Source organism: Chanos chanos, chromosome 6 (genome assembly GCF_902362185.1).
Source record: "Chanos chanos chromosome 6, fChaCha1.1, whole genome shotgun sequence".
NCBI lineage: Eukaryota > Metazoa > Chordata > Actinopteri > Gonorynchiformes > Chanidae > Chanos > Chanos chanos.
Genome location: NC_044500.1, coordinates 645,001 through 667,500, shown reverse-complemented (window position 1 = coordinate 667,500; position 22,500 = coordinate 645,001). Strand labels below are relative to the sequence as shown.

The window sequence follows — 22,500 nt, the reverse complement described above, 5'->3', positions numbered from 1 at the left end:
AGGCTCATGGGAGTTGCAGTTCTTAAAAAAGGTTCTGTAAGATAGGGGAATTGTGGGAATTGCAGTTTGTCTACAGCAGTAGCCTCAGGCTGCCTTAACAGCTGCCTTTATTTGAAAGGAAATGCTACTGGCAATGTTGTCCATGCCAAGAGCTGTGAGCAGACAGTTTCTTAAGGCAACACTGAACAGAGAGAGTGAGAGAGGAATGGAGTACAAAGACCACACCCCGTAATTTCCATTGGCATGAATGCAAAATGCTCCATTTTACTCGTATTCAAATACACTATGTATTTCATTTCACTTACAACAACATGTAAAAGTAAAGGTCTTGTTTGGTCATGGGTGTGACTGGGGAAGATGGTTTTGGAGGTCTTGTTTGGTAATGGGTGTGACTGATTCATTCACTCATATAAGCGCTCACTCATTCATTCACATAATCACTCATAGAATCAGTCACTCACTCACTCACTCACTCACTCACTCACATAATTACCTATACACTCATAGAATCATTCCCTCCAGGATTTCGTGGGGCCTTTTTTGGGATTGTCACGGCTGAGGTGTCACAGTAAGGTGTGTGCGTGTTTGTGTTTCAGCGTGTGTGTGTGTGTGTGTGAGCAGAAGGCTTGGCCATCCATCCACTCTCCAGACTGTACAGAAACACTGAAGCAGTTTAGAAACACTGGTCTCAGAGCTAATGAGCTACACCCAAAACACTGCAGATCAACTAGGCCCCTCACACACTTTACTGTGACATCTCAGGCCCCTTACACGCTTTACTGTGACATCTCAGGCCCCTTACACGCTTTACTGTGACATCTCAGGCCTTACACGCTTTACTGTGACACCTCAGGCCTTACACGCTTTACTGTGACATCTCAGGCCCCTTACACGCTTTACTGTGACATCTCAGGCCCCTTACACGCTTTACTGTGACACATCTGGCCCCTTACACGCTTTACTGTGACACCTCAGGCCCCTTACACGCTTTACTGTGACACCTCAGGCCCCTTACACACTTTACTGTGACATCTCAGGCCCCTTACACGCTTTACTGTGAGCTCTCAGGCCCCTTACACGCTTTACTGTGACACCTCAGGCCTTACACGCTTTACTGTGACACCTCAGGCCCCTTATACGCTTTACTGTGACACTTCAGGCCCCTTACACGCTTTACTGTGACATCTCAGGCCTTACACACTTTACTGTGACATCTCAGGCCTTACACACTTTACTGTGACACCTCAGGCCCCTTACACACTTTACTGTGACACCTCAGGCCCCTTACACGCTTTACTGTGACATCTCAGACCCCTTACACGCTTTACTGTGACATCTCAGGCCCCTTACACGCTTTACTGTGACATCTCAGGCCTTACACGCTTTACTGTGACACCTCAGGCCCCTTACACGCTTTACTGTGACACCTCAGGCCCCTTACACACTTTACTGTGACATCTCAGGCCCCTTACACGCTTTACTGTGAGCCCTCAGGCCTTACACGCTTTACTGTGACACCTCAGGCCTTACACGCTTTACTGTGACATCTCAGGCCCCTTACACACTTTACTGTGACATCTCAGGCCTTACACGCTTTACTGTGACATCTCAGGCCTTACACGCTTTACTGTGACACCTCAGGCCCCTTACACGCTTTACTGTGACACCTCAGGCCCCTTACACGCTTTACTGTGACATCTCAGACCCCTTACACGCTTTACTGTGACACCTCAGGTCCCTCACATGCTTTACTGTGACACCTCAGGCCCCTTACACGCTTTACTGTGACACCTCAGGCCTTACACACTTTACTGTGACATCTCAGGCCCCTTACACGCTTTACTGTGACATCTCAGGCCCCTTACACGCTTTACTGTGACATCTCAGGCCTTACACGCTTTACTGTGACACCTCAGGCCCCTTACACGCTTTACTGTGACACCTCAGGCCCCTTACACGCTTTACTGTGACACCTCAGGCCCCTTACACGCTTTACTGTGACACCTCAGGCCTTACACACTTTACTGTGACATCTCAGGCCCCTTACACGCTTTACTGTGAGCCCTCAGGCCCCTTACACGCTTTACTGTGACACCTCAGGCCTTACACGCTTTACTGTGACATCTCAGGCCCCTTACACGCTTTACTGTGACACCTCAGGCCCCTTACACGCTTTACTGTGACATCTCAGGCCTTACACACTTTACTGTGACACCTCAGGCCCCTTACACGCTTTACTGTGACATCTCAGGCCCCTTACACGCTTTACTGTGACACCTCAGGCCTTACACGCTTTACTGTGACATCTCAGGCCCCTTACACGCTTTACTGTGACACCTCAGGCCCCTTACACGCTTTACTGTGACACCTCAGGCCCCTCACACGCTTTACTGTGACACCTCAGGTCCCTCACACGCTTTACTGTGACACCTCAGGCCCCTTACACGCTTTACTGTGACACCTCAGGCCCCTCACACGCTTTACTGTGACACCTCAGGCCCCTCACACGCTTTACTGTGACACCTCAGGCCCCTTACACGCTTTACTGTGACACCTCAGGCCCCTTACACGTTTTACTGTGACACCTCAGGCCCCTTACACGCTTTACTGTGACACCTCAGGCCCCTTACACGCTTTACTGTGACACCTCAGGCCCCCTACACGCTTTACTGTGACACCTCAGGCCCCTTACACGCTTTACTGTGACACCTCAGGCCCCCTTACACGCTTTACTGTGACACCTCAGGCCCCTTACACGCTTTTACTGTGACATCTCAGGCCCCTTACACGCTTTACTGTGACACCTCAGGCCCCTTACACGCTTTACTGTGACACCTCAGGCCCCTTACACGCTTTACTGTGACACCTCAGGCCCCTTACACGCTTTACTGTGACATCTCAGGCCCCTTACACGCTTTACTGTGACACCTCAGGCCCCTTACACGCTTTACTGTGACACCTCAGGCCCCTTACACGCTTTACTGTGACACCTCAGGCCCTTACACGCTTTACTGTGACATCTCAGGCCCCTTACACGCTTTACTGTGACACCTCAGGCCTTACACGCTTTACTGTGACACCTCAGGCCCCTTACACGCTTTACTGTGACACCTCAGGCCCCTTACACGCTTTACTGTGACACCTCAGGCCTTACACGCTTTACTGTGACACCTCAGGCCTTACACACTTTACTGTGACACCTCAGGCCCCTTACACGCTTTACTGTGACACCTCAGGCCCCTTACACGCTTTACTGTGACACCTCAGGCCTTACACGCTTTACTGTGACACCTCAGGCCTTACACGCTTTACTGTGACACCTCAGGCCCCTTATACGCTTTACTGTGACATCTCAGGCCCCTTACACGCTTTACTGTGACACCTCAGGCCCCTTACACGCTTTACTGTGACACCTCAGGCCCCTTACACGCTTTACTGTGACATCTCAGGCCCCTTACACGCTTTACTGTGACACCTCAGGCCTTACACGCTTTACTGTGACACCTCAGGCCCCTTACACGCTTTACTGTGACATCTCAGGCCCCTTACACGCTTTACTGTGACACATTTACATAAATCTGTTTTACAGACTTTATTTATTCGTGTATTTATTTGATTTAACTTGACAGATGCTGTGTAAGACTGTGTGAGAGTATGTGGAATATGTCATGTACATTGTGTAGAGGATTGTGGGATATGTAGTGTAATGTGTGTAATGGGATTGCAGTAAGATACCTCATGCAGTTTGTTAATGGTTTTTCCTGGGCTGCAGGTGCAGGAGTTCCAGTTGTCTGTGCCGCACGCACAGTTCCCACCACAGCGCTGCACCAGCAGGCACCGGGGAAAGAAAACCGCGTTGGTGGCCTTCAGCTCCTCACGCAGATTAACGGAGAAGTTCCGCGGTGTGCAGCTGTAGCGTTTCACATCCTCATACAGCCTGTCCAAATCAACTGACAGAGAGAGAGAGAGAGAGAGAGAGAGAGGGAGAGAGAGAGAGAGAGAGATCTCTAATCAGAGAGAGAATCTAAGGCACTTGGCCCTCAGCTGGACGCAGCAATGCTTAATGCCAGCCAAAGCAGCGCAGTTGGATTCTTAATGATGGCTAAAGTAGCCCTGTTGGATTCTCTTGGCAATCTGTACAAAGCTATTTTCTTATTTTACTCTGAGCAGGAGAGGAGTCTGAGGCATCACACAGTTATTAAGAATCTGTGACAGACTCAAGTCCAGCCTCCCTGATGACAGACAGCCTGTGTGGCCCCTCCCCCTTTTTCTTAGACAGGGAACGCCAGCCTATTCCATCTCTGAATGACTGGTCAGGGTCGTGTGTGTGTGTGTGTATGTGTGTGTGTGTGTGGGGGGGGGGGGACTGGGACTGACTGGCAATTCCAGGTCGGTTGAGCAGTGAGGGAGACACACCAGTGAAGACTGGGAGAACCAACACCCCAGAGAGGAGAGGGAACCAAAGGAGAACGGGGAACGGATGGGACTGGGGAGAGAAGGAAGCGGTGGGAGTGTGGAGAGAGAGAGAGAGAGAGAGAGAGAGAGAGAGAGAGAGAGAGAGGGAGAGAGAGAGAGAGGGAGCGACTGAGGTTTGGAGAGAGATGGAGGTGCAGAGAGAGAGAGAGAGAGAGAGAGAGAGAGGGAGCGACTTAGGTTTGGAGAGAGATGGAGGTGCAGAGAGAGAGAGAGAGAGACAGAGAGAGAGAGAGAAAGAGAGAGAGAGAGAGAGAGAGAGAGTGACTGAGGTTTGGAGAGAGATGGAGGTGCAGCGAGAGAGAGAGAGAGAGAGAGAGGGAGAGAGAGAGCGACTGAGGTTTGGAGAGAACAACAGTGTGTGATGAGGTCACACTGTTCAAGGTGAATGGGAAACTTAGTTGTTGCAAACCGCTGATGCAGAACCAGATATGAACATTAGGAGTCCAAGGAGTGTGTGTGTGTGTGTGTGTGTGTGGGTGTGTGTGTGTGTGACTGCATTCTGGGGTAGGCAAAGGCTAACCATTACTGCACTGTTTGTCTTGTATTCTTGTTAATGTAGCTTGAGGGGATGCCGTAGACATGCAGCATTTGTTAATAAACATGGAGCTGTGTGCTGGCAATGGGAACAGTTCTGCTTGACTGCCCAGCCTGGGTTTCCAATTAGAGCCACACACATACACACACAAACTGGAAAATACAAAACACTCCAAATTACTGTATATATAGACGATGCTTCTTGCAGAACTCTCTCTCTCTCTCTCACACACACACACACACACACACACACACACACACAGAATGACAAAGAGGAGTGGTTTCGTGAGGGGTGGGAGGGGTGTAATCAGTCTTCTGAGAGCCGACTGCGGAGGTTTCTGGTCTCTCCCCAACCCTGATCCTAACCTATAGAGCAAACACAGACACTGACACAGGCTCAAGGTCCTAACCTATAGAGCAAACACAAACACTCACACAGGCCCAAGGTCCTAACCTATAGAGCAAACACTCACACAGGCCCAAGGTCCTAACCTATAGAGCAAACACAGACACTCACACAGGCCCAAGGTCCTAACCTATAGAGCAAATACAGACACTGACACAGGCCCAAGGTCCTAACCTATAGAGCAAACACAGACACTCACACAGGCCCAAGGTCCTAACCTATAGAGCAAACACAAACACTCACACAGGCCCAAGGTCCTAACCTATAGAGCAAACACTCACACAGGCCCAAGGTCCTAACCTATAGAGCAAACACTCACACAGGCCCAAGGTCCTAACCTATAGAGCAAACACAGACACTCACACAGGCCCAAGGTCCTAACCTATAGAGCAAACACTCACACAGGCCCAAGGTCCTAACCTATAGAGCAAACACAGACACAGACACAGGCCCAAGGTCCTAACCTATAGAGCAAACACAAACACTCACACAGGCCCAAGGTCCTAACCTATAGAGCAAACACTCACACAGGCCCAAGGTCCTAACCTATAGAGCAAACACAGACACTCACACAGGCTCAAGGTCCTAACCTATAGAGCAAACACAGACACTCACACAGGCCCAAGGTCCTAACCTATACAGCAAACACTCACACAGGCCCAAGGTCCTAACCTATAGAGCAAACACAGACACTGGCACAGGCCCAAGGTCCTAACCTATAGAGCAAACACTCACACAGGCCCAAGGTCCTAACCTATAGAGCAAACACTCACACAGGCCCAAGGTCCTAACCTATAGAGCAAACACAGACACTCACACAGGCCCAAGGTCCTAACCTATAGAGCAAACACTCACACAAGCCCAAGGTCCTAACCTATAGAGCAAATACAGACACAGACACAGGCTCAAGGTCCCAACCTATAGAGCAAACACAGACACTCACACAGGCCCAAGGTCCTAACCTATAGAGCAAATACAGACACTGACACAGGCCCAAGGTCCTAACCTATAGAGCAAACACTCACACAGGCCCAAGGTCCTAACCTATAGAGCAAACACAGACACTGACACAGGCCCAAGGTCCTAACCTATAGAGCAAACACAGACACTCACACAGGCCCAAGGTCCTAACCTATAGAGCAAACACAGACACTGACACAGGCCCAAGGTCCTAACCTATAGAGCAAACACTCACACAGGCCCAAGGTCCTAACCTATAGAGCAAACACTCACACAAGCCCAAGGTCCTAACCTACAGAGCAAACACAAACACTCACACAGGCCCAAGGTCCTAACCTATAGAGCAAATACAGACACAGACACAGGCTCAAGGTCCTAACCTATAGAGCAAACACTCACACAGGCCCAAGGTCCTAACCTATAGAGCAAACACAGACACTCACACAGGCCCAAGGTCCTAACCTATAGAGCAAACACTCACACAGGCCCAAGGTCCTAACCTATAGAGCAAACACTCACACAGGCCCAAGGTCCTAACCTATAGAGCAAACACAGACACTGACACAGGCCCAAGGTCCTAACCTATAGAGCAAACACTCACACAGGCCCAAGGTCCTAACCTATAGAGCAAACACTCACACAGGCCCAAGGTCCTAACCTACAGAGCGAATACAGACACTGACACAGGCCCAAGGTCCTAATCTATAGAGCAAACACAGACACTCACACAGGCCCAAGGTCCTAACCTATAGAGCAAACACAAACACTCACACAGGCCCAAGGTCCTAACCTATAGAGCAAACACTCACACAGGCCCAAGGTCCTAACCTATAGAGCAAACACAGACACTCACACAGGCTCAAGGTCCTAACCTATAGAGCAAACACAGACACTCACACAGGCCCAAGGTCCTAACCTATAGAGCAAACACTCACACAGGCCCAAGGTCCTAACCTATAGAGCAAACACAGACACTGACACAGGCCCAAGGTCCTAACCTATAGAGCAAACACTCACACAGGCCCAAGGTCCTAACCTATAGAGCAAACACAGACACTCACACAGGCTCAAGGTCCTAACCTATAGAGCAAACACAGACACTGACACAGGCCCAAGGTCCTAACCTATAGAGCAAACACAGACACTGACACAGGCCCAAGGTCCTAACCTATAGAGCAAACACTCACACAGGCCCAAGGTCCTAACCTATAGAGCAAATACAGACACTGACACAGGCCCAAGGTCCTAACCTATAGAGCAAACACTCACACAGGCTCAAGGTCCTAACCTATAGAGCAAACACTCACACAGGCCCAAGGTCCTAACCTATAGAGCAAATACAGACACAGACACAGGCCCAAGGTCCTAACCTATAGAGCAAACACAGACACTCACACAGGCCCAAGGTCCTAACCTATAGAGCAAACACTCACACAGGCCCAAGGTCCTAACCTATAGAGCAAATACAGACACAGACACAGGCCCAAGGTCCTAACCTATAGAGCAAATACAGACACAGACACCGGCCCAAGGTCCTAACCTATAGAGCAAACACAGACACTCACACAGGCCCAAGGTCCTAACCTATAGAGCAAACACTCACACAGGCCCAAGGTCCTAACCTATAGAGCAAATACAGACACAGACACAGGCCCAAGGTCCTAACCTATAGAGCAAACACAGACACTCACACAGGCCCAAGGTCCTAACCTATAGAGCAAACACAGACACTCACACAGGCCCAAGGTCCTAACCTATAGAGCAAACACAGACACTGACACAGGCCCAAGGTCCTAACCTATAGAGCAAACACAGACACTCACACAGGCCCAAGGTCCTAACCTATAGAGCAAACACAAACACTCACACAGGCCCAAGGTCCTAACCTATAGAGCAAACACAAACACTCACACAGGCTCAAGGTCCTAACCTATAGAGCAAACACTCACACAGGCCCAAGGTCCTAACCTATAGAGCAAACACTCACACAGGCCCAAGGTCCTAACCTATAGAGCAAACACAGACACTCACACAGGTTCAAGGTCCTAACCTATAGAGCAAACACAGACACTCACACAGGCCCAAGGTCCTAACCTATAGAGCAAACACAGACACTCACACAGGCCCAAGGTCCTAACCTATAGAGCAAATACAGACACTCACACAGGCCCAAGGTCCTAACCTATAGAGCAAACACAGACACTCACACAGGCCCAAGGGACATGAAAGACTGGACATTCTTCGCTTTCATAACGTATGCTAACATACAGACAAATACATAATAATGACAAAGAAACAACAGAGTAATCCTATCCAACCAGGCCTCCTGCTCTGACTCAACCCAACATACGCTGGTTTACTTCCACAAGGAGCCTGTTCTCACTGCAATCCTCTCTATTACCCCTTTTCCACTGCCACAGTGCCGGTGCCTAATCGAGCACCGGGGCTGCGCTTTTCCACTGAAAAAATACTGGTGCCGGTGCCGAAAAGCTGGCACCGGCACGGCTCCACAGAATTGCTGGTCCTAAAAGTTGAGGAAGGTGTGTATGTTTGTGAGGATAGTGTGTATGTTTGTGAGGGCAGTGTGTATGTTTGTGAGGATAGTGTGTATGTTTGTGAGGGCAGTGTGTATGTTTGTGAGGATAGTGTGTATGTTTGTGAGGAAGGTGTGTATGTTTGTGAGGATAGTGTGTATGTTTGTGTGAGCGTGTTTGTGAGGATAGTGTGTATGTTTGTGAGGAAGGTGTGTATGTTCGTGTGAGCGTGTTTGTGAGGACAGTGTGTATGTTTGTGTGAGCGTGTTTGTGAGGGCAGTGTGTATGTTTGTGAGGGCAGTGTGTATGTTTGTGTGAGCGTGTTTGTGAGGATAGTGTTTATGTTTGTGAGGGCAGTGTGCATGTTTGTGAGGGCAGTGTGTATGTTTGTGAGGATAGTGTGTACGTGTTTGTGAGGACTGTGTGTATGTTTGTGTGAGCGTGTTTGTGAGGACTGTGTGTATGTTTGTGTGAGCGTGTTTGTGAGGAAGGTGTGTATGTTTGTCAGGACTGTGTGTACGTTTGTGTGAGCGTGTTTGTGAGGACTGTGTGCATGTTTGTGTAAGGGTGTTTGTGAGGAAGGTGTGTATGTTTGTGAGGACTGTGTGTATGTTTGTGTGAGCGTGTTTGTGAGGACAGTGTGTATGTGTGTATGTTTGTGAGGACAGTGTGTACGTTTGTGTGAGCGTGTTTGTGAGGATAGTGTGTATGTTTGTGAGGACTGTGTGTATATTTGTGTGAGCGTGTTTGTGAGGATAGTGTGTATGTTTGTGTGAGCGTGTTTGTTAGGACAGTGTGTACGTTTGTGTGAGCGTGTTTGTGAGGATAGTGTGTGTGTTTGTGAGGGCAGTGTGTATGTTTGTGTGAGCGTGTTTGTGAGGATAGTGTGTATGTTTCTGTGAGCGTGTTTGTTAGGACAGTGTGTATGTTTGTGTAAGCGTGTTTGTGAGGACTGTGTGTATGTTTGTGTGAGTGTGTTTGTGAAGACTGTGTGTATGTTTGTGAGGACTGTGTGTACGTTTGTGTGAGCGTGTTTGTGAGGACAGTGTGTATGTTTGTGTGAGCGTGTTTGTGAGGATAGTGTGTATGTTTGTGTGAGCGTGTTTGTGAGGATAGTGTGTATGTTTATGTGTGTATGTTTGTGTGAGCGTGTTTGTGAGGATAGTGTGTATGTTTGTGAAGACTGTGTGTATGTTTGTGAGGACAGTGTGTATGTTTGTGAAGACTGTGTGTATGTTTGTGTGAGCGTGTTTGTGAGGATAGTGTTTATGTTTGTGAGGACTGGGTGTACGTTTGTGTGAGCGTGTTTGTGAGGATAGTGTGTATGTTTATGTGTGTATGTTTGTGTGAGCGTGTTTGTGAGGACAGTGTTTATGTGTGTAAGTTTGTGAGGACTGTGTGTATGTTTGCTTGAGACATACTCTTGTGTTTGCGTTCCTGTTGGTGGTGATGGTATGATCGGGGCCTGTACTGTGGGGACTCTCTGAATAAGTTTTCCAGGTCACTCTGCCAGCTGTCAGGGTTTAGATGTTTCAGCAGCTCTTCGACAGTACTGAACGCAGCAATATCCTTGTCCAATGTCTCTGCCGTCATCGGCAACTCCGTCACTCCCACATCGTACTCTAGTGGACCCTGGGAGCAGAGAGGTCAGAGGTCAGAAGCACAGGCTACTCTCCACACTTACAGGGGGTTGAGACAGGGACCAAAGGTTATGCCGAAACACAGAGCCCTTTAATGAGGTAATCAAGAGGCATAGTAAAGAAAAACGAACAGAGAGAGAGAGAGAGAGAGAGCGTGCAAAAGGAGGTATGGTTGGCGTGTTAGGCTGATATTGAAGTGTCTGTGTGAGTTTGGGTACTAGAAAAAAACTCTCTCATTCATATCACTGTTACGGCTTTATGAAAGGATATTCCGAAAATTTTTATACAGAGAGAATATTATTACAGAGAGTATCACTCTACATTATATTTGCATTATGATTATATATCTTACATTCCTCCAGTAAAGTCACCTCTGCATATGCACAGAGAGAGGGAGAGTGTGTGTGTGTGTGTGTGTGTATGTGTGTGTGTGTGTGTGTGTGTGTGTGTGTGTGTATGTGTGTGTGTGTGTGTATGTGTGTGTGTGTGTGTGTGTGTGTGTGTGTGTGTGTGTGTACATGTGTGCGTGTTGGAGCTGCAGGGTTGTCGTCAGTCACATGGTGACAGAACCATAATCATACAGAGGAATGGAATGCACACACACACACACAAACACACACACACACACACAAACACACACACATACATAGAGTTTCTAATCTGAGAGCAGGCAGTGGAAGGTGGGAAAGGAAACCCATACCTGCTTTTCTATAACTGCCCTGTATGTCTGTGTGTGTGTGTGTGTGTGTGTGTGTGTGTTGGTGTTACTTACTAAGGAAATGGTGACTGCTTCCCAGTTTTTCAAAGAGCCTGGCAGAGGGGTGTCATTCTGAGAGAGAGAGAGAGAGAGAGAGGGGGAGAGAGAGAGAGAGAGGAGAGAGGGAGAATTTTTTTATTTTTTCCTGTTGTAAAAAACTCGACTCCTCAGCATTGACAGACAGTGTGCAGTCACCCGAACCAAAACCACAATGTCACAAACAAAACCACAACGTCACAACCAAAACCATAATGTCACAACCAAAACCATAATGTCACAAACAAAACCACAATGTCACAACCAAAACCATAATGTTACAAACAAAACCATAATATCACAACCAAAACCATAATGTTACAAACAAAACCACAATGTCACAACCAAAACCATAATGTCACAACCAAAACCATAATGTCACAAACAAAACCATAATGTTACAGACAAAACCATAATGTCACAGACAAAACCACAATGTCACAACCAAAACCATAATGTCACAAACAAAACCATAATGTCACAAACAAAACCACAATGTCACAAACAAAACCATAATGTCACAAACAAAACCATAATGTCACAACCAAAACCATAATGTCACAAACAAAACCATAATGTCACAAACAAAACCATAATATCACAAACAAAACCATAATATCACAAACAAAACCATAATGTCACAACCAAAACCATAATGTCACAACCAAAACCATAATGTCACAAACAAAACCATAATGTTACAGACAAAACCACAATGTCACAAACAAAACCACAATGTTACAAACAAAACCACAACTTCACAAACAAAACCATAATGTCACAAACAAAACCATAATGTCACAAACAAAACCATAATGTTACAACCAAAACCATAATGTCACAACCAAAACCATAATGTCACAAACAAAACCATAATGTCACAACCAAAACCATAATGTCACAGACAAAACCATAATGTCACAACCAAAACCATAATGTCACAACCAAAACCATAATGTCACAACCAAAACCATAATGTCACAACCAAAACCATAATGTCACAGACAAAACCATAATGTCACAACCAAAACCATAATGTCACAAACAAAACCATAAGGTCACAACCAAAACCATAATGTCACAAACAAAACCATAATATCACAACCAAAACCATAATGTCACAAACAAAACCATAATATCACAACCAAAACCATAATGTCACAACCAAAACCATATCACAACCAAAACCATAATGTCACAAACAAAACCATAATGTCACAGACAAAACCATAATGTCACAAATAAAACCATAATATCACAGCCAAAACCATAATGTCACAAACAAAACCATAATGTCACAAACAAAACCATAATGTTACAGACAAAACCATAATGTTACAGACAAAACCATAATGTGACAAACATAACCATAATATCACAACCAAAACCATAATGTCACAAACAAAACCATAATATCACAACCAAAACCATAATGTCACAAACAAAACCATAATATCACAACCAAAACCATAATGTCACAAACAAAACCATAATGTCACAGACAAAACCATAATGTCACAGACAAAACCATAATGTCACAACCAAAACCATAATGTCACAAACAAAACCATAATGTCACAACCAAAACCATAATGTCACAAACAAAACCATAATGTCACAACCAAAACCATAATGTCACAAACAAAACCATAATATCACAACCAAAACCATAATGTCACAAACAAAACCATAATGTCACAGACAAAACCATAATGTCACAAACAAAACCATAATATCACAACCAAAACCATAATGTCACAACCAAAACCATATCACAACCAAAACCATAATGTCACAAACAAAACCATAATGTCACAGACAAAACCATAATGTCACAGACAAAACCATAATGTCACAAACAAAACCACAATGTCACAGACAAAACCATAATGTCACAAACAAAACCATAATGTCACAAACAAAACCATAATGTCACAACCAAAACCATAATGTCACAGACAAAACCATAATGTCACAAACAAAACCATAATGTCACAACCAAAACCATAATGTCACAACCAAAACCATAATGTCACAACCAAAACCACATCACAACCAAAACCATAATGTCACAAACAAAACCATAATGTCACAACCAAAACCACAATGTCACAAACAAAACCACAATGTCACAACCAAAACCACAACATCACAACCAAAACCATAATGTCACAACCAAAACAAAAATGTCACAACCAAAACCATAATGTCACAACCAAAACCACAATGTCACAACCAAAACCACAATGTCACAACCAAAACCACAATGTCACAACCAAAACCATAATGTCACAAACAAAACCACAATGTCACAACCAAAACCATAATGTCACAGACAAAACCATAATGTCACAACCAAAACCATAATATCACAACCAAAACCATAATGTCACAACCAAAACCATAATGTCACAACCAAAACCATAATGTCACAAACAAAACCATAATGTCACAGACAAAACATAATGTCACAAACAAAACCATAATGTCACAACCAAAACCACAATGTCACAAACAAAACCACAATGTCACAAACAAAACCATAATGTCACAACCAAAACCATAATGTCACAACCAAAACCATAATGTCACAAACAAAACCATAATGTCACAGACAAAACCATAATGTCACAACCAAAACCATAATGTCACAACCAAAACCATAATGTCACAACCAAAACCACATCACAAACAAAACCATAATGTCACAACCAAAACCACAATGTCACAACCAAAACCATAATGTCACAAACAAAACCATAATGTCACAGACAAAACCACAATGTCACAACCAAAACCACAATGTCACAACCAAAACCATAATGTCACAACCAAAACCACAATGTCACAACCAAAACCACAATGTCACAACCAAAACCATAATGTCACAACCAAAACCATAATGTCACAACCAAAACCACAATGTCACAAACAAAACCATAATGTCACAACCAAAACCATAATGTTACAACCAAAACCATAATGTCACAACCAAAACCATAATGTCACAAACAAAACCACAATGTCACAACCAAAACCACAATGTCACAAACAAAACCATAATGTCACAACCAAAACCATAATGTCACAACCAAAACCATAATGTCACAAACAAAACCACAATGTCACAACCAAAACCATAATGTCACAGACAAAACCATAATGTCACAGACAAAACCATAGTGTCACAAACAAAACCATAATGTCACAACCAAAACCATAATGTCACAACCAAAACCATAATGTCACAAACAAAACCACAATGTCACAACCAAAACCATAATGTCACAGACAAAACCATAATGTCACAGACAAAACCATAATGTCACAACCAAAACCATAATGTCACAGACAAAACCATAATGTCACAACCAAAACCATAATGTCACAAACAAAACCATAATGTCACAAACAAAACGATAATGTCACAAACAAAACCACAATGTCACAACCAAAACCATAATGTCACAAACAAAACCATAATGTCACAACCAAAACCATAATGTTACAACCAAAACCATAATGTCACAGACAAAACCATAATGTTACAACCAAAACCATAATGTCACAACCAAAACCATAATGTCACAGACAAAACCATAATGTTACAACCAAAACCACAATGTCACAGCCAAAACCATAATGTCACAACCAAAACCATAATGTCACAACCAAAACCATAATGTCACAAACAAAACCATAATGTCACAACCAAAACCATAATGTCACAAACAAAACCACAATGTCACAACCAAAACCATAATGTCACAGACAAAACCATAATGTCACAGACAAAACCATAATGTCACAACCAAAACCATAATGTCACAGACAAAACCATAATGTCACAACCAAAACCACAACATCACAAACAAAACCATAATGTCACAAACAAAACCATAATGTCACAAACAAAACCACAATGTCACAACCAAAACCATAATGTCACAACCAAAACCATAATGTCACAACCAAAACCATAATGTCACAAACAAAACCATAATGTTACAAACAAAACCATAATGTCACAACCAAAACCACATCACAAACAAAACCATAATGTCACAAACAAAACCATAATGTCACAACCAAAACCATAGTGTTACAACAAAACCACATCACAACCAAAACCATAATGTCACAGACAAAACCACAATGTCACAACCAAAACCATAATGTCACAACCAAAACCATAATGTCACAACCAAAACCATAATGTCACAAACAAAACCACAATGTCACAACCAAAACCATAATGTCACAGACAAAACCATAATGTCACAGACAAAACCATAATGTCACAACCAAAACCATAATGTCACAGACAAAACCATAATGTCACAACCAAAACCACAACATCACAAACAAAACCATAATGTCACAGACAAAACCATAATGTCACAAACAAAACCACAATGTCACAACCAAAACCATAATGTCACAACCAAAACCATAATGTCACAACCAAAACCACAATGTCACAACCAAAACCATAATGTCACAAACAAAATCATAATGTCACAAACAAAACCATAATGTCACAAACAAAACCATAATGTTACAGACAAAACCACAATGTCACAAACAAAACCACAATGTTACAAACAAAACCACAACATCACAAACAAAACCATAATGTCACAAACAAAACCATAATATCACAAACAAAACCATAATGTCACAACCAAAACCATAATGTCACAACCAAAACCATAATGTCACAACCAAAACCATAATGTCACAACCAAAACCATAATGTTACAAACAAAACCATAATGTCACAACCAAAACCATAACATCACAAACAAAACCATAATGTCACAAACAAAACCATAACATCACAAACAAAACCATAATGTCACAAACAAAACCATAATGTCACAGACAAAACCATAATGTTACAAACAAAACCATAATGTTACAAACAAAACCATAATGTCACAACCAAAACCATAACATCACAAACAAAACCATAATGTCACAACCAAAACCATAATGTCACAAACAAAACCATAATGTCACAAACAAAACCATAATGTCACAACCAAAACCATAATATCACAACCAAAACCATAATGTCACAAACAAAACCATAATGTCACAAACAAAACCACAATGTCACAAACAAAACCATAATGTTACAACCAAAACCATAATGTCACAAACAAAACCATAATGTCACAAACAAAACCATAATATCACAACCAAAACCATAATGTCACAAACAAAACCATAATGTCACAAACAAAACCACAATGTCACAAACAAAACCACAATGTCACAACCAAAACCATAATGTCACAGACAAAACCATAATGTCACAAACAAAACCATAATGTCACAAACAAAACCATAATGTCACAAACAAAACCATAATATCACAACCAAAACCATAATATCACAACCAAAACCATAATATCACAACCAAAACCATAATGTCACAAACAAAACCATAATGTCACAACCAAAACCATAATGTCACAACCAAAACCACATCACAAACAAAACCATAATGTCACAACCAAAACCATAATGTCACAAACAAAACCATAATGTCACAACCAAAACCATAATGTCACAACCAAAACCACATCACAAACAAAACCATAATGTCACAACCAAAACCATAATGTCACAAACAAAACCATAATGTCACAAACAAAACCACAACATCACAAACAAAACCATAATGTCACAACCAAAACCATAATGTTACAGACAAAACCATAATGTCACAAACAAAACCACAATGTCACAACCAAAACCATAATGTCACAACCAAAACCATAATGTCACAAACAAAACCATAATGTCACAAACAAAACCACAATATCACAAACAAAACCATAATTTCACAAACAAAACCATAATGTCACAAACAAAACCATAATGTCACAAACAAAACCATAATATCACAACCAAAACCATAATGTCACAAACAAAACCATAATGTCACAGACAAAACCATAATGTCACAACCAAAACCATAATGTCACAACCAAAACCATAATGTCACAAACAAAACCATAATGTCACAACCAAAACCATAATGTCACAAACAAAACCATAATATCACAACCAAAACCATAATGTCACAACCAAAACCATAATGTCACAGACAAAACCATAATGTCACAACCAAAACCATAATATCACAACCAAAACCATAATGTCACAACCAAAACCATAATGTCACAACCAAAACCATAATGTCACAAACAAAACCATAATGTTACAGACAAAACCATAATGTCACAGACAAAACCATAATGTCACAAACAAAACCACAATGTCACAGACAAAACCATAATGTCACAAACAAAACCATAATGTCACAACCAAAACCATAATGTCACAGACAAAACCATAATGTCACAACCAAAACCATAATGTCACAACCAAAACCATAATGTCACAACCAAAACCACAACATCACAACCAAAACCATAATGTCACAACCAAAACCACAATGTCACAACCAAAACCATAATGTCACAAACAAAACCACAATGTCACAACCAAAACCACAATGTCACAACCAAAACCATAATGTCACAAACAAAACCACAATGTCACAACCAAAACCATAATGTCACAGACAAAACCATAATGTCACAACCAAAACCATAATGTCACAACCAAAACCATAATGTCACAAACAAAACCATAATGTCACAGCCAAAACCATAATGTCACAAATAAAACCATAATGTCACAACCAAAACCACAATGTCACAAACAAAACCACAATGTCACAAACAAAACCATAATGTCACAACCAAAACCATAATGTCACAACCAAAACCATAATGTCACAAACAAAACCATAATGTCACAGCCAAAACCATAATGTCACAACCAAAACCATAATGTCACAACCAAAACCATAATGTCACAAACAAAACCATAATGTCACAACCAAAACCACAATGTCACAAACAAAACCACAATGTCACAACCAAAACCACAACATCACAACCAAAACCATAATGTCACAACCAAAACCATAATGTCACAAACAAAACCATAATGTCACAAACAAAACCATAATGTCACAGACAAAACCATAATGTCACAAACAAAACCATAATGTCACAACCAAAACCATAATGTCACAACCAAAACCATAATGTCACAAACAAAACCATAATGTCACAGACAAAACCATAATGTCACAACCAAAACCATAATGTAACATACACCTCTCTCTGTTCTCTTTCCATTCCTTCAATCTTTCATTTGTAGAAACACTCCATCACTTATGCTCCTGCTCAAACAGAGCTGAATGAGATTTAGTCTTCAGAGACGGGCTCTTATCACACACACACACACACACACACACACACTCACACACACACAGTCCCTCTCCAACAGCGTAAGCTGCAATCATAGTTCTCTAATGGACAAATCCAGAAACATGGAAAAGCTTGAGAGGCAGACAGACTGAGGGAGTTGGTGAGACACACACACACACACACACACACACACACACACTCATATATAAAAATAACTGTGCCTCTGGAAAAAGGAGGATTGTGAGGAAAGAGGGATTGTGGAATGAGGGCTGACTGCTCATGGGTGTAGACTCCATACAGCCTGGCAGTTACTGGCACACTCAACACATACAAGAGCCCACAGGTTCATAGCCCCTTCACCATACAGCTCTCATCTCAGCACAATTACAATTACAATTACAATATTCAGTATTCACCCCTCTTTTCCAAAGTGCAACTTTCAGTGACAATCAAGGATTCTGGAATCATCTAAATCACAGTCCTCATGTGCTGAACACACCAGTCACATGGGACACACGAGTCACACAGGGTGGGAGGAGTCAGAGCGCTACAGCTAACTAATGCCGTTAGTGTGTTCTTGTCTTGTGAGTGACTGATGGAAAAGAAGTAGTTTACTGTAAGAGTCCATAAGTCTGACAGAGAAACAGGAAACCACGTCCTATAAATCTGAAATCAGTCATGGGAGAACAATAGAGCCAGGGGAGAAAGGGAGAGAGAGAGAGAGAGAGAGAGAGAGAGAGAGAGGGAGAGAGAGGGAGAAAGAGAGAAACCAAGAACTATTACCAAAGAGTCAGCAAATGTTCGGTGAGATGTTACATTAGCACGTTGCAGGATTTCCTGGTAAATGTGCAATGTTTGGGAATACCGTCTAAAAACCTACAGACACATCATAAATCTAAACCCCGGAGGAACACCCAGTGAGGACTGGGAAATTCAGTCACTCCCCAGTTACATGACCAGTAAGAGCTGCCATGCTGTATCTCTAAACTCGCATCATCAAACCAGATTATAAACTCAGTTTACAACAGACTCAAACCACTAATCATCAAACCAGATTATAAACTCAGTTTACCACAGACTCAAACCACTAATCATCAAACCAGATTATAAACTCAGTTTACCACAGACTCAAACCACTAATCATCAAACCAGATTATAAACTCAGTTTACCACAGACTCAAACCACTAATCATCAAACCAGATTATAAACTCAGTTTACCACAGACTCAAACCACTAATCATCAAACCAGATTATAAACTCAGTTTACCACAGACTCAAACCACTAATCATCAAACCAGATTATAAACTCAGTTTACCACAGACTCAAACCACTAATCATCAAACCAGATTATAAACTCAGTTTACTACAGACTCAAACAACCAATCATCAAACCAGATTATAAACTCAGTTTACAACAGACTCAAACCACTAAAATAACCACTAAAAAACTATGACTGTTGCTAACTCAGATCATTACCAAATGAGCACTGACATTATGAGCTAAGGAGGGAAGAGCTGGGGTGAAAGCACAAGTGGTGTGGGGAGAACAGAACTCTGCCTTTAAGAGTGGAGACAGGGAGAAATATAAGTCTGCTGAATATGAACTGTGCTCTGCAATCAGGAAAGTCAAATCTCTCTCACTCACTCACTATCTAAGCCGTTTATCCTGATTAGGGTCGCGGGGGGTGCTGGAGCCTATCCCAGCGCTCATAGGGCGAAAGGCAGGGAAACACCCTGGACAGGTCGCCAGTCCATCGCAGGGCAGACACACAGACAAACACACACATTCATACCTAGGGGCAATTTAGTGTCTCCAGTTCACCTAACCTGCATGTCTTTGGACTGAGGGAGGAAACCCACGCAGACACGGGGAGAACATGCAAACTCCGCACAGAAAGGACCCTGGCCGAACCCAGGACCTTCTTGCTGTGAGGCGACAGCGCTACCCACTGCGCCACCATGCCGCCCGAAAGCCAAATTGGGCTACACAAAAAAACTGGAAAATCAACTCACTACCTGTAACCCCAGGGCAGTCTGGAAAAGCCTGAAGGAGATGACAAAGTGCAAAAAAGGGGCCCACGTCACCATCAGACGAGGACCCTAGTCTCCCCGACAGGCTTTTATTCACAGTCTGAGGATGTACACCCCCCCCCCCCCGACCCCTCCCTTTCCCATCCAGGAGGCTGCGATGAGGAGGCTTTTCAAAACACAAAAGGGAAGCAGCAGCATGAAAATGCTATAATCTCATAGAATATCACAGACAGACAGTAAAGAGGGTATAATAATAATAAATATGAAAATGCTATAATCTCATAGAATATCACAGACAGACAGTAAAGAGGGTATAATAATAATAAATAATAAAAATACTACTAAGAATACTAATACTAATAATAAGAGTGTCGTGTGAGTAACTGACCAGGAGAGAGTAGTAGACTTTAAACCCTGGTTTGGCGACAAAGTAATCGTCTGATTTAAAGGTGATTTTGATGGTGTTGGTTTTGGATGCGATGTGTCCTGGTCCTTTCTGGCCACACCAGCGGCCCCAGATAATGGTACTGGTCTCAGAAATGTCCTCCACCTCCACAAAGTCATACCTGCAGACACATCACAATCACATCCGTTCATCAGTCAAAATCACATTGACTCTGTTGAGCCATTATACTAACAGTAAAACGTCACTGTCTAGCATACGACAGTCTGCCAAAGCAAACACTTACATATAAAAAAACCCCACACACATGCATACTGTCCTCACACACACACAAACACACACACACACACGCACACACACTGTCCTCACACACATGCGCACACACACACACACACTGTCCTCACACACATGCACACACACACACACTGTCCTCACAGACTGTCCTCTCTCACACACACACACACACGCACACTGTCCTCACACACACAAACACTGTCCTCTCACACAAACACACACTGTCCTCACACACACACACACACACAAACACTGTCCTCTCACACACAAACACTGTCCTCACACACACAAACACTGTCCTCACACACACAAACACTGTCCTCACACACACACACAAACACTGTCCTCTCTCACACACACACACACGCACACTGTCCTCACACACTGTCCTCTCTCACACACACACACACATGCACACTGTCCTCACACACTGTCCTCTCTCACACAAACACTGTCCTCACACACACAAACACTGTCCTCTCACACACACACACACACACACATGCACACTGTCCTCACACACTGTCCTCTCTCTCACACACACACACACATGCACACTGTCCTCACACACTGTCCTCTCTCACACACACACACACACACACGCACACTGTCCTCACACACTGTCCTCTCTCACACACACACACACACATGCACACACTGTCCTCACACACACAAACACTGTCCTCTCACACACATGCACACTGTCCTCAAACACACACACACACACACACACACACACTGTCCTCACACACACAAACACTGTCCTCTCACACACATGCACACTGTCCTCACACACTGTCCTCTCACACATGCACACTGTCCTCACACACACAAACACTGTCCTCACACACACAAACACTGTCCTCTCACACAAACACACACATTGTCCTCTCTCACTCACACACACACACACACACACACACACACACACACTGTCCTCACGTACACACATACACATGCACACGCACATTATCCTCTCTTACACACACACACACACGCACATTGTCCTCTCTCACTCACACACACACACACATTGTCCTCTCTCACTCACACACACACACTGTCCACTCACACACACACACACACACACTGTCCTCTCACACACACACACACACACACATTGTCCTCTCTC

General features: G+C 43.3%; 1 protein-coding gene across 1 annotated transcript in view; it reads right to left on the bottom strand.

Moving 5' to 3' along the window:
- pdgfd (platelet derived growth factor d) overlaps nt 1–22,500 on the bottom strand; it is a 51,611-nt gene that overhangs the window by 1,678 nt on the left and 27,433 nt on the right. The window contains exons 4-7 of the mRNA XM_030776661.1: nt 21,060–21,237; nt 11,323–11,379; nt 10,332–10,542; nt 3,736–3,950 (exon numbers count right to left, since the gene is read on the bottom strand). Of these exons, the coding sequence (XP_030632521.1) occupies nt 3,736–3,950; nt 10,332–10,542; nt 11,323–11,379; nt 21,060–21,237 (661 nt within the window). The remainder of the gene's footprint in view (nt 1–3,735; nt 3,951–10,331; nt 10,543–11,322; nt 11,380–21,059; nt 21,238–22,500) is intronic.